Source organism: Budorcas taxicolor, chromosome 19 (genome assembly GCF_023091745.1).
Source record: "Budorcas taxicolor isolate Tak-1 chromosome 19, Takin1.1, whole genome shotgun sequence".
NCBI classification, from domain to species: domain Eukaryota; kingdom Metazoa; phylum Chordata; class Mammalia; order Artiodactyla; family Bovidae; genus Budorcas; species Budorcas taxicolor.
The window spans coordinates 38,911,636-38,924,423 of record NC_068928.1 but is presented as its reverse complement, the minus strand read 5'-3'; the positions used below and the strand labels follow the sequence as shown (position 1 = coordinate 38,924,423).

Below are 12,788 nucleotides of genomic sequence, written 5' to 3'. Positions count from 1 at the left end.
GCCGGCCCGGGGCCCCCGCCCCCCGCGCCCCCGCCCGATGGGGAACGCTCCGTCCCAAGGCATGTCCCTGTCTCTCTCCTTCCTAATGTGCCTCCATGCTTAAGTGGAAGGTATTTCTGTTTTCTTTGTGTGTTTTCCCCTCGGCCGGGGGCGGGGGCGGCGACCGGGCCGGGGAGGCGGCGGCCGGCGGGGCAAGGGGTGCTCGGGTCGCAGGTGTGTTGGGGGGCAGGGGACCGCGGCGTGCCGGGCTCCGGAGAAGGACCGGGTGAGGAGTGCTGGGTCCAGAGAAGGGGTCCGGCATTGGCGAGGCTGGAGACCGGGTGGGGAGGGCCTCGTGAGGCCCGGGGAAGGGAGCCCCGGAGAGGTGGGGGGTTCAATTTTAAAGAGGTTTGCGCGGGGCAGGGAAGGAAGGAGAGAAGAGAAAGGGGGATGGATGGTGAAGGGAGTGGGGGAGGGAGTGGTCCATCCGAGGTGGATGAAGAGGAGGATGCCGAGAGGCGAAGGGGATGGAGAGGTGGTGGGAGCATCAAGAGCCTCTCTTTCCCCCCAGGTCCCAGAATCAGGTGCACGCCCTTGGATGGTGGTGGTAGGCGCTTTGCGCCAGCCCCCCAGGGAAGGAAGGGGATGAATGTATTCTGGGATTGGCTGTGTTGCCAGGATACCAGCCTGTGTTCCCGCCCCCTTCCCCTTTCCTTCCCCCCAACACCTCCCCACCCTCCCGTCACCTCGAGGCCCTAGCCCTGGAGACCTGGGAGCCTAGGTAGCAAGGTAGCAGTTGCAGAAACTGGGGACCCGCTCCCATCTCTACTGGCGGGTAGGGAGGGGCCCGAGAGGGAGGGACTGGGGGAGGGGCCATGTGCTCTTAAGTCGGGGCGAAGAGGCCAGGGGGCGGGAGAGGGCGCCCCCAGCTGGGGAGAGTGTCTAGGGTGAATGAGGAGGTAGGGACTGAGGGAAGCTGAGCGGCAGAGGGCGGGGCTGGGGAGGGGCCGCGCTAAGCTCCCCCCTCCCCTCCCACGCACCCCCTTGCTACGTCAGAAGCTCCTGGGCCAGCTCCGAGTCCTGTCGGTGGGGGCAGCAGGATGCTGGTGGAAGCAGAGGGGGCCGGCCGGGTGCCTCCGCAGCTCGGCTGGCAGGGCCCGGCGGGGCGTGTGCGGCTGCTGGTGCAAGCCCCCCCGCCCCACCCCTCCCCATGCAGCCCTGGCAGTGCCTCCGGCGCTTTGCCCTGGCCTGGTGGGAGAGGACAGCGGAGGGCAGAGCCCGATCTCCCAGGGAGGAGGCCGGACCGAGGGACCCCGGGGGCCGAGGGGAGCCAGGTGAGCAAGAACAGGGAATGTGCGAGGACATCCGGGACTGGCAGTCCCTCTTCTCCAATACTAGGGAACCAGCAGGTCTTGTAGCCCCCAACTTGAAGGGAAGTGGGTTCCTGGCTGGAGCCTTACAGAAGATGTTCGAACTCCTGTTGTTTTGGGAAGGGAAAAACAGATGAGGGCTGGGAGAGGGGATAGGTAATCAGACTTCCAGGCTTGTGAGTCTGAATATTAATTGGTGCTGAGTTTGAGCACTTTGGGGCGGGGATAGGATGCCTTCTTTCCAACTCTGAATATCTTGGTCTGGGTGACCTTGAGCCAACTGCTTTGCTGTCTAACTCCGTGCCTCAGTTTCTCATATTCCTTTCCCTGTCCCTCTTGCTGTCTTAAAGAACTGATGAGGCATTTGATGGAGACTGTCACTGTGAAAATGTGGGGCTCCGTCGTCACTGGTGGCAGCTGTGGTGGTGGTGGTTTCTGGCATGGCTGTGCATGTGTACGAATGTGGGGGGCAGTTGTGGTTTATGTGTGAGGTCTTCTGCTGGCTGGGGCCACTGTGGGCAAGTGTCAGGGTCCTGCATTCATACAGGAAGGAAGGCTCTGGGCAAGCTGGGAGTTGTTGAGGCAGAGACTTAACTGGTGGCCTAGTGTAGAAGCAAGGGATAAGGCATAAGGGGAGGGTGTTCCAAGAATAAGATTCCCCCTCCACCCAGACTGCCTGGCACCCAGGCACCGTTGGCAGCGAGTGCAAAGGCTTTGCCCTGGCTTCCTGCCACCGTGCCTTGGGGACAAGAGGGTCTTTGTCCAGTGCCGCCCCCCCACCCCAGCCCTGCTCCTTCCGCCCTTACCACGATGGCCAGGTCTCTGTGATGACCCTCAGGGCTGGGATGGAGATGCAAGTGTGCTCTGGAGATCTGGAAGAAGCAGCTGTGGTCTTCAGGCAGTGCTGAATGGAGACCGGGAGCCCTCCTAGGGGAAAGTCCCTGGGAATTGGGAGGCTTGTCCCCCGCTCCATTCTTTCTGCTTGCCTCCTTTTCTCCTTGCCTAATGAGGAGGGGATGGTGTCTGGGGTCTTCATGGCCTGATTCCTGCTGGGAATCCAGGGTTCCAGGTCTCTTAAATATATACAGGGTACAGAGTTGGGTGCTGTGATGCAAAGCCTCAGGTGATCTCTCTTTTTCTCTCTCTGGCCAGGGACCCACCCTGGAAAAAAGGTTTAATTAGAACCATTGATTCCTTCTTTGGCTGTGGGCATCGATCTCACCGGTGTGGTCAGAGCTGGGGCTAATGGTGGCACGGCTGCCCAGTTCGAACAGAGAGGGGGCTGGGCTCTTGGAGGTATCACATCTGTTTTAGTCCCGTCTCTACTCCAGGTTAGGTCTTGGGGAAGGAAAGGAGACGGGGTTTTGACCTGAGGGAGCTGTGTTTGGAGTCCGAGAATCATCCCGAGTAGTGGGGCCAGGCTCTAGAAGGGAGGGGCTGCTCCGTTGGAAGGGAGACAGTAGGCCCTTGAGCGGGCAGGCTGAGAGTTCAGGGATGGATCTGGAGCTTGCCATGAAAGCTTTGCTTTCGAGGAATCCCAAGCACTTATCTCCTCCAACCCCTGGCAAGGAGATCCGATTTCTTCCTTCGTCTGTGTCTTCAAGGTCCAGAGAGGGACAGAGACTGCCTCCGAGGCCCAGTGGGCCGGCATCTGGCCTCTGAGCCTGGCAGTCTGACCGAACAGCCCCTGACTAGGCACAGGGAGCTGAGGGTGAGGCTCCTGGCAGCCTCCCACTGGCCTCTGGGTTTGGTGGGAGGTGGGGGACAGGTTGTGCCCCCCTAGGCCCTGGCTGCCTGTCCTGGGTGGGCTGGTGCAGGTGCAGGCTTCAATGAGCCACTCAGATGCTCTTTGAAGAATCCCTTGTTGGCTTCCTAGGGCCCATTCGAGCAAAGATAATAAAAATCTGGCCGTCAGCGGGTTTGAGGGCTGCATTTGCTTCCCCTTCTTTCATTCCCAGCTCTGAAAAGCGGAGATGAAGGCTTTGGATTTGGCTGGGAAGCTGTGCTTGCCTGCCCCGAGGGAGGGAGGGGAGGAGAGCGGAGGGAGGCAGAGAAGGGAGGACCGATTTCCTGGCAGCCGAGGGATTTGCTGGGGAGATGGGCAGAGGGGCAGGGACATGGTCCCAGACTCCCTCGGGCCTCGATGGGGCTCCCATGACCCTCAGCCGGGCTCCAGCCTTGCCCATCAGGTCTGGAGACTAGGGGCCCCTCAGCTTCACCGTTCCTACATTCAGGAACAGCTCTGCTTCTCAGACTCTCCGCTTTCTTCCCCCGTCCCCTCCGCCCCTCCATCTCTCCCTCTCTGCCCTTCCTGCGCTCTCTCCTCTTTGTCTCCCTCACTTGACTCCCAAGTCTCCCCTTTTCTCCCCGTCTGCCCCCTCCGATCTGTCTGTCTTCTTTCCATAGCATCTGTCCTGCTTTCTAGGACCGACTGGAAGGCTGAGAAGCCAAGTTGGTGGGGAGGGGTGGGGAAGGGGAGTTGCAGCCACAGAAGGGATGGGCTTGAATGGACTATTATGGTCTGTCAGGTGTCATAGTTACCAGAGGCCAGGCGGAAGGGGGCTGCAGAGCACTTAGAGATGTGTGTGTGGTGAGGGCGCTGTCCCCCTCCCCGAACACAGCGGGCACCTTGCCCTGACATTGGGCTTTAGACACTCAACTTCTGCCACCTACTGCTGTCTGGCTGACGGGAAACCAGCGCCTCTGGCCCTGTCACCCCTCTGGTCACCCACTGCCCCAGGCATCACTGCCGCCCTGGCCCACGGTTCCCCCACACCCACTACCCAGGCTCAGATGGGGAAGGGAGGTGGCCAAGGGAACCCTGTACAGACCCTGAGACCCCTGCACCATCCTGTAAGCCCCCCATATGGAAAACAAGACTGTCATGGAAAGAGCACCGGGCTGAGTAAAGAGACCTTCTTAGGATCCTTCGTTCGTTAGCGCCCAAATGTCCGCGTGACCTTGAGCAAGTCCCTTCCTGGCAAGGGCCTCTCCTCACCTGTGAAAAAAGGGGGCGGGCTGGCTCCTCTCCAAGGTCTCTTCTGTCATTCCACCGATGTTGTGTCTCTCTTCTGGGTGATTTGCATATGCTTTGCATACATTAATGGTGCCTGCTTGAAAGGGGAGGGTGCCGCCCACAGGGACCAGAGCCCAACCCACCACTCAGACTCCCCTTGCCCATTGGCCCAGGCTGTCACTGCGGGAATCTCCCAGAGGGATGGAAGCTGGGGTCTGAGAATTCCCTAGGGAGGTGGCTCCTGTGTTCCAGCCCTGCTAGAGGCAGAATAAGGGGGTAGCCCTAGTGGAGGGGACCCCTGCCCTTGTCAGTCCTGCTCCGAGAAGTCCAACAGGAAAGCCAAGTGGTGTGAATTCACTGCAGTTGCTTGTGGCTACCACTAGTTGTATGAAACCCCAGTGAGATGGGCAGAGGGGCTTGGAGGTCTCCGTCCTCTGTTCTCAGGGCCTAAGTACCCTCTACATGCCAGGAGCTTAGCTAGGTGTAACAGTACCTCTTTCTGGCTTCAGCTGCCTCCCACAGCCCAGGACAGGTCCTGCCATCTTATGCCCCTACTCACTTCTGCTCAGGCACCTGGGCTTTAGGTATATGTGGGTAGGAACTTGGACCTGAGAGATGGTCACTGAGACCAGGATCATTGCATGTCGGGCGCTGCCCAGTCAGCACACTGCCTGACCTCACAGGCCTCCTCCCCTGCCGCCTGCTAAGTGCTGTGTTTGGTACAGGCCAGTGTCCTGCTTCTCAACCCTCAACCTGCCTCAGTTTCTTTCACCCATCCCCTCATAATGCCCATCACATGGGGCAATACTGGGGTAAAGGTTGGCAGCCTGGGCAAGATAAGGTGGGCCACTGAGTAAGATGGGATTTCTGAAGACAGGAGCAAAAATCACCTCTCCACCGCCATGGAGGACAGACCAGAGGAAATGCAGCAAGAGGGATCCAGGTTAGATTTAGTCTCAGGGAGGAACTGGCCGAGCAGGCAAATTAGTTTCTGACTACAGAATTGTTGTGAAGCTTAAGTGAAAACAACGGATGAAAATGTCCAGCACAGTGCCTGTCACGTAAGAAACAATGAATGGTATGGGGAGGGGATGGCTATCTCTGAACGCAGTGGAGACCCTCCCCTAACGCGAGATGCAGGAGTTTGCAGGGAATGAGAAGCTGGAAGGACAATTCCAAGAAGAGCTGTTTCTCCCACATTCAAGCTGCCACCGCAGCCCTCCTGCCCCTAGCACAGCGCACTGGGCTCAGGGCCCAGCCACCCTGGGACACTCTGCCCTCATCCTCTCTGCTGTAGGTGGGCAGACAGAGGGTTTGGAGGCTGGGAATCCTGTTCTTCTTCCCCTCCCCCTGTCTTTGCTCAGGACAGCTTGAGAAGAAACAGGCCCACGCTGCAGCAGGAGGAATCGAGGTTAGATGGGAAGGAAATCTCCCAGTGCATGAAGGGTGGCTGCTCTGAGGTGCTGTGTGTGCATCTTTCCCTCGATGATAGGAATATATGAACGCAAGTAGGCTAGTGTTGTACCTAGGTGCAGGGGACTGGTTAATATGACCTTTGAGATGACCTTTGGGCTAGTGACAGTAGCTTGGTAGGTCCAGTTCAATCTCGTGTGGCCGTGGCGGCTGGCAGAGTGCAGGGGGCCATGATGGAGGGGGGTTCAGAGCTGCTGGGGAGGAGAAGGGACAGGGAAATCCGGCTTTGACCCCCCAGGGCAGAGAGGTCAAGTGCACGGTGAAGAACACTCATTGCATGGTGCCAGGTTGCCTGCCTCCCTACTGCTGTGTGACATCAGGCAAGTTAGTTGCCTCCTCTGGTCTTCAGTGCCCCTGGTGTGAGAAAGGATGGAACTAGAAAATCCAAGGTCCCTTCAAGCTGTCACAGGTTCTACCCATCTCCTCTCTCCTGAGATAATACAGGCCTTGCCATACAGAGAGTGGGAATAATACTTCCCAGCTCCAGAAAAACCAGGAAAAATGGAGATTTGGCCCAAGAGAATACTGGTGCTTTTGTGTGCCTGCACATGTCTTACAAACAGTCCTTCCTGCTCCAAAGGCACACCTTGTCTAAATCTGTCCATTGGGCCCAGAGGATGGGTAAGGGAGAAGCTATAGGATTTCGCTACGTCCATTTTCCTCCCACCCCAGAAAGGCTTTGCTGCACTCCATTCCAACCAGGGACTATAATCCAGTCCATATTTTCTTCTGTGGAGGCACTTCCAGCTGGTGGCTCATCTCCCCCACAACCTTTTCCTGGTTCCTGGTAGCCTCAGCCACCTGGCCCAGTTGCTTGCATATCCCGGAGTGGAGTGGCGTTAAGACTGGGAAGGAGCTGGGTTTTTCACGTGCCTGCCTGCCACACCTTGGCAAACATCATTATCCCAGCACCCTGGCCTCTTTTCCACCCTAGCCACAGAGCGTGCTGGAGACCTCAGACCCAGGGGCCCACATCAGGGGCGGGGGGCCCAGAGCCAGAGACCCCCATGTAGCGGCCCTAGCTGGAGATTGTGCAAAGCCTAGGAGGCAGAGAAGGTGTGCGTCCTGCCTTCTTCCACCCCAGGGCAACTGATAATTGCAGGCACAGCAGGCATCTGTGGCGTCACCCCAGGCCCAGCATCTGCCTCATTGGGGAAGAATTAACGATCCCAGTTCACTGGGAAGGCATGCCACGGCTCACTGAAGCCCTTGCAGATACATCCGGGCCTCTCTGCCTCCTCTCCTGGGCTGTCCCCATGCCAGTCCAGCCCTCCCCATGGTCAGGCTGGCCTGAATGAGTCCCCATTCTTGCCTCAGCCTCCTTCTAAGTTGAAAACTGGAACTCTGAGGAAAAGCCAGGGCTCCTAGGACTGACAGTGACTCTCGCTTTGCTGCCCCTGACTTTATCGACACTCCCTAGTCTGGGTGCTCAGGAGGATTTCTGGATGTTAAAATGAGAAGAGACCTTTGAGGGGCTTCCTGGAGCTTCTTCCATCATGGCGACTGGAAAGTAGGAAAGGGCTCCTGGAAAGCCAGAAGTCATTTAATGATGAAGCTTGGGAGATCCTGAACCCGCTTCTGAACCCAACAGCTCATCCCCTTCCCCTGATCCTTGGTCCATCTGCAGCCGAAAGTTAGAGTTATCTGCCTCCCATTCCTAGGATGAGGCAGAAAGGCACGGAAGCAAAGCCTTCTCTTCCCCTACCGTCCATGAAAGATAGTTTATATTGGAGCATGGGATGGAAGGAAGTTAGACTAGGCAGAACTTCCCAGATGGTACTGAATGGGAGACAGAAAAATCCTGGGGGAGGGTGGATGGGAAGCCGTTCAGATCTACAGTCAAGAGCTCAGGCTCTGGATTCGGACAGATCTGGGCTGGCATTCCAGCCCTGACACTCACTGTGTGTCTTGGGGCAAGTCACCTCACCTCTCTGAAGTTCAGTTTCCTCGTCTGTAAATTGAGGCTGATCACGGTGGTTTCCTCACAGGGTGGACCAGGATTAAATGAGGTAATTTAGGCGGAGTTCCTGGCACATTGTGAACTTTCAGTAAATAGTAATCTTTGTTCTTATCCTCCTCCTTACTGTCCAGTTGAGAGTGAAAAATGGGTGGCTGTTCCCCCAGGAAGAAGGGGCATATATGAGAAGGTCTCTTTAGTCTTCCTTAAAACCCAGATTCTCACCTCAGCCTGTTTGGGGCTGGGCCCCTGGAGCTGCCACTTAAGGCTAGCGGTAAGGAGGGAGCTAGGGCTCTTGAGCCTTCGTGCCCCAGCTGGTGCCCCTCTCTGCCCCACCCCTAACCCCACTGCCTGTCCAGGAAGCCCTCTGGGGTTAGATATGTTAGTGAACATTTTTGATTTCTTCACCCAGCCAAGGTCCCAACATCTGGGTACAACAGTTGCTTCTCCCCAGGGTGCCTGCATCTTGGGTAATCAGTGGGAAAATTGGAACCATGAGATTGGCAGGGGGCTCTGAGGATGCTTGCAGCCAGACGTGATGTGGGCGTGGATGGGTCTGAACCAGCCCAGTGAGAGCTGGGCCCAAGAGGACGTCCAGGCCACAGTGTCTCCAGGCAGGCAGGTCGTAGTGCTGCGCACCCCCAGATGCAAGGCAGAAGATGGGCAGCGCAGCCCGGGGGGGAGGCAGTGCAGTTAGAAGGACTTCCAGCGAGTGAGAGGGAGGCAGCGGGATGCACAGCTGAGAGGGACCCTGCTCTGGCAGGCTGAGGATTGGGCGAGCGTGGAAGCAGGAGCTGGGCACAGGGCTTTGGGCGGTATGGGCAGGGGTGCCATTTTCCGGCACGGTCCCCATCACAGCGAGCGTGCGCGCGCTTGTCGGGTATGAAGAACCTCTGCTTCCTCTGTTACAGACAGAGGAGGGGGCCTTCCTCAAGGTTAGTTGGTGAGTGGAGCCGATGGGGGTCTCTTGGGCTGGGAGGGGGTTTCAGCAGAGCAATGAAGGGAGGCCCTCAGACTCTGAACCCACCAACCTTCCTGAATGGGGTGGCCTTGGCTGGGGGAGGCAGATGGGCCCTCCAAGGTGCTCTCATCTGGGGTCTTGTGTGGGCCCCCAGTAAAGAGGCTGTCCTCGTTTCTGGGAGGAGAACCAGGCCTGGCTTGTTGGCTGTCTGTCCTGGGGACCCCACTCTGAGGAACCCCATGTTTTTTGTGTTGTCCTGCTGTCTGTCTCCTGTCTGTCTCCCACCAATGTTTCTGTCCCTTCAGCCCCAGCTCTTGACCCAGCACCCCATCTCTGTCCTGCCTGCCCCCCAGCCCTCAGGGACCCCCAAAGGGGCAGCTCTGAAGGCTCTGCCTTGCTCTGTCCCTGTCCCCTCCTGCCCCACGGCCAAGGCCCCTGTCCGGCCGGCCCATCCCGATGTGGGAGCCCCGCCCCCGCCCCCGCCCCCGCCCCATCCTTTCTCCAGCTCCTGTCCTCCGGCTCTGGGCCTCCGTTCACACTTTCCTCCTTTCCTGTCCCTCGCCCAGGGCTCCAGCGTGCAGCGGGAGGGAAGGCTCCAGGACTCTGCTCCCTCTGTTTAAAGTCTCCAGGTTGGTAAGCCAGGAGGGGGGCCTCTCCCTACCATCCTGCCTCCCACTGCTCCCCAGCGAAATGGGGGAGGGGGCTATCCCTGGTGGGCCCAGGCCTTTGCTTGGGGAGAGGGCAGCAGAGACTTGACTCTGGGGAGGGCACCTTGCCTGGCAGAGAATGTGTCTATGTGTGCACGTGTGTGCATGTGAGTTAGTATGTGCGAGCAAACACGTGTGCACGTATATGTGTGTGCTCGCTGCAAAGCTCCATGCAGTGGGGGCTGGGCAGGGGGAGGAGGAGGGAACCCTCTGTCGAGGGAACTGGAGCCCTGGGGAGAGGGGTCAGGAGCAAGGGGCCTTTCTTATGGGGGACAACCCGTGTTCCAGCATCAGCCAGCAGAGGGGGATGGGAGAAGATGGGACCATGTAGACCTCAGTACAGCTTTGTTGCGTTTATAGGTACTTGTAAATCTGTGATCTCATTTCATTTATTTAATCGTTTATTCGTTTATCCATCCATTTCTTCATTCAATATGGACTTATCGAACACCTTCTCTGTGCCAGGCACTGGGCTAGGCTCAGAGGCCAACAGTGACAAAGACACTGAAAGTTCTTCTGTTACTCAAGTGGTGTGGGGATAGAGGTTAAGGGGTTGGCAGAGTTCACTGGCTTTGGGGCCTGAGGCTGTGGCCTGGCCCCCTGACTCTAAAGGGCAGTGACCGTCTGTCCACTGATGCCCATCCGCCCCTGCTCCCCCTGCTGGCGGCTGCTCCTCACTGCATGTCTCCGTTGAGCATCCCAATGGCACTCCTCTCCTAGTGTGTTCCCGCCAAGCAGGCAGTGACTGGACGTCTCAATCCATGCAACCTGGGGACTGTGAGCAGCACTGCTGGGCCAGAGCAGAGGCCACTTCAGAGGGCCTCTGGGAGCCCACCTCCCACTTCTGTGCCCAGGACCAGCAGCCTAGAGCACTGTACTTGAGAGTCAGCCTGATCTGGGTTCAAATGCTCACTTAAGCCGTATTTGAGGTGCTGGCCTTGGACAAGCCACTTTCCCTCTTTGAGCCTCAATGTCTTTGCCTATAAAATGGCAGGCTTGTTGAGAAGAGTATAGGAAAAGCAGCAGCCGGACCAGAGCCTGGCCCATAGCAGGGGCTGCCCCATTGTGGTTCCCTTTCTGTACCTCCCCCAGCCCCTCCCTAGGGTGGGGCAGCTCCAGCCGGGTAGTGTCTGAGTGCTGCGCCTGTCTCACCTTGAAGAGGGGTTGCAGAGTCCCTGTCTTGGCTGTTTGCAGGCTCCGTGTCCCCCAGCCCTTCTCCACTCTCTGAGGGATGCTTCGGCCCCGGGCGGGCAGATGGGGCAGGCAGCCCTCCTTGCCACTGTGGCTGCTGCCGCCTTGATGGCTTTTTAATAACTTTGCTTGGAGACAATCTGCAGAGCGCTCGTTTGTCTGCCTCTTAATTAAAATTACCGTTTTCCTAAAAGAGCAACGACGCTGCTCCCCTCCCTCCCCTATCAGTGGCTGCTGTCAGGAGAAGGCAGAAGTGACTTGAAATTGCTGCCTTTCCCCTCGGCCCCTGTCCTGGTCACACAACCCACCCCCCACCCCCGCCGCCCCACTTCTGCACACAAACAGATGGGCCAAGGCTGAGGGTCAGGAACTAGGAAAAGAGGAAAGACTGAATGTCTTCCTCTTTCACTTACCCTCTTCCAGAATACTCCCAGAGACAGCTAGCTCAGTCCCTCCCAAGACTTACTTTCTACATCTGTAAAGAACCAGGGCAACCCCTATCTGGCTTTACCACCCAGAGTGGAATAACATGTGGGGAGGGGGGTTGAAAATGTGCTGTGAAGGGTTATTAGATTGTTTGTGGTGGGGCAGGCATCATCCGGGTCCAGAGGCCTCCTTGGAAGTGGGCCCTGTGGGGTCAGCTCCTCTCTGCCGACTCTGGTTAGAAGATACCTCCACGCTCCCTCTGTGGCTCAGCGAGAGCAAGGGAGTGCAGGGCTGGAGAGGTATGGGGGGTTCATTTAGTCATTACTGAGTTTGGGGGGGAAAGTATTCCTGGTGATAATAAAAATACAAATGACCAATATTTACTGAATTTTGCTCAAAACTGTATGAGCCATATGCTGGATCAGGCCCTGTACCTCTGTCCCTTCATTTCATCCTCATAGCTGTCATGTGAGCTCCATGCTGTAGTCTCTGTTTTACAAAGGCGGTGACAGACGAGAGAGGTTAAGTAACATGCCCAGGGTCACCGTGGTGACTTCAGCCCCGCTCCCCCTCCTGCCGTTGTGCCTTCCACCTGAAGTCGAGCCTCTGTCCCTCATGCTGCATGTTCAGGGCTGTGCCTTTGCCTCACTCTCTGCACCCCCGCAAGCACGGTTCCCTGTGATTCAAGCCACTGGGAATCCACTTCCCTCCCCCTACTGCATTCCTGGGTCCACCCCTGTGGGAGTCTCGGTGGGTCGGGGTGGGGGTGGGGGTTTCCTGACCCTGAAGTCCGGGGTCAGAAGTGGATTGGAGGTTAGAGAATTCTCATGTGCATACCTCCTTTCGATTCTAGCCAGAGTCCTTTTGCACTCTAGTGAGGGTGGGCTGCCTGGGGCCAGGGAAGAGACCCAGTGACGAGGCTGGGGCAGCAGATGCTGCTCGTGGGGCGAGGGGACGTGTTCGTATGTCATAGCTCCACCAGCAGGACCCACCTGGGAAAGGAGCGGAGGCGCTGCAGCCAGGAGGAAATCCGGCACCAGGAAAGACCCCTTGAGATGCCTCTGTCTCCTTCAGCTCCGAGTGGGCTTCGCCTTTCCCTCTGGGACCCTCTGCTCCTGCGCCTCCTCTTCCAGGAAGGCCCTGCCTTTGTCACCTCCCACCTCTGCTCCTCCCTGAAGTGTCCCTCCCTGACCACCTCCAGGCTTGCTCCTCTGAGCACTGCAAGATGTTTGGTGCCTTAAATGTAATGAGCTTTCTGTTTCTGGAGGTGTCCAAGTCCCAGCTGGGTGGCGTTCTGGAATAGGGAGGACTTGCAGTTTGGTATCGCCCCTCTGAGTTCACACTCGCTCCTGGGGCAGCAAATCCAGTTCTTTCAGGGGCCGGAAATGAGTGAACAGTGGATAAGGACCTTAGCGAAACGTGCTTATGTTCCTTAAAGGCATTAAAAATCAAAGAAACAAAATAAAACACTACCAGCGAAACAAAATGCCTACACCCCAGTGTGGCCAGGACCCATGCCTAGACCCAGTGTGGTCTTTGCTAAACTGCGATTCACTTACCTTGGCATCTTCATATTGCCCAGCACACAGTAGGTGTGTTTATTAATTTATTATTATGCATTGTTTATTAATGAATACATGATCATCTGTGTGCCAGCCACTGGGCTAGATACTCTATATATTTATTTCTTCCCCTCTGCTCAAGGTGG

At 57.3% G+C, this 12,788-nt stretch overlaps 1 protein-coding gene across 1 annotated transcript in view; it reads left to right on the top strand.

The window, feature by feature from the left end:
* Nucleotides 1-1,189: 1,189 nt before the first annotated feature.
* Nucleotides 1,190-12,788, top strand: part of SRCIN1 (SRC kinase signaling inhibitor 1) — a 58,243-nt gene continuing 46,644 nt past the window's right edge. Inside the window, exon 1 of the mRNA XM_052658381.1 lies at nucleotides 1,190-1,313. Within this exon, the coding sequence (XP_052514341.1) occupies nucleotides 1,190-1,313 (124 nt within the window). The remainder of the gene's footprint in view (nucleotides 1,314-12,788) is intronic.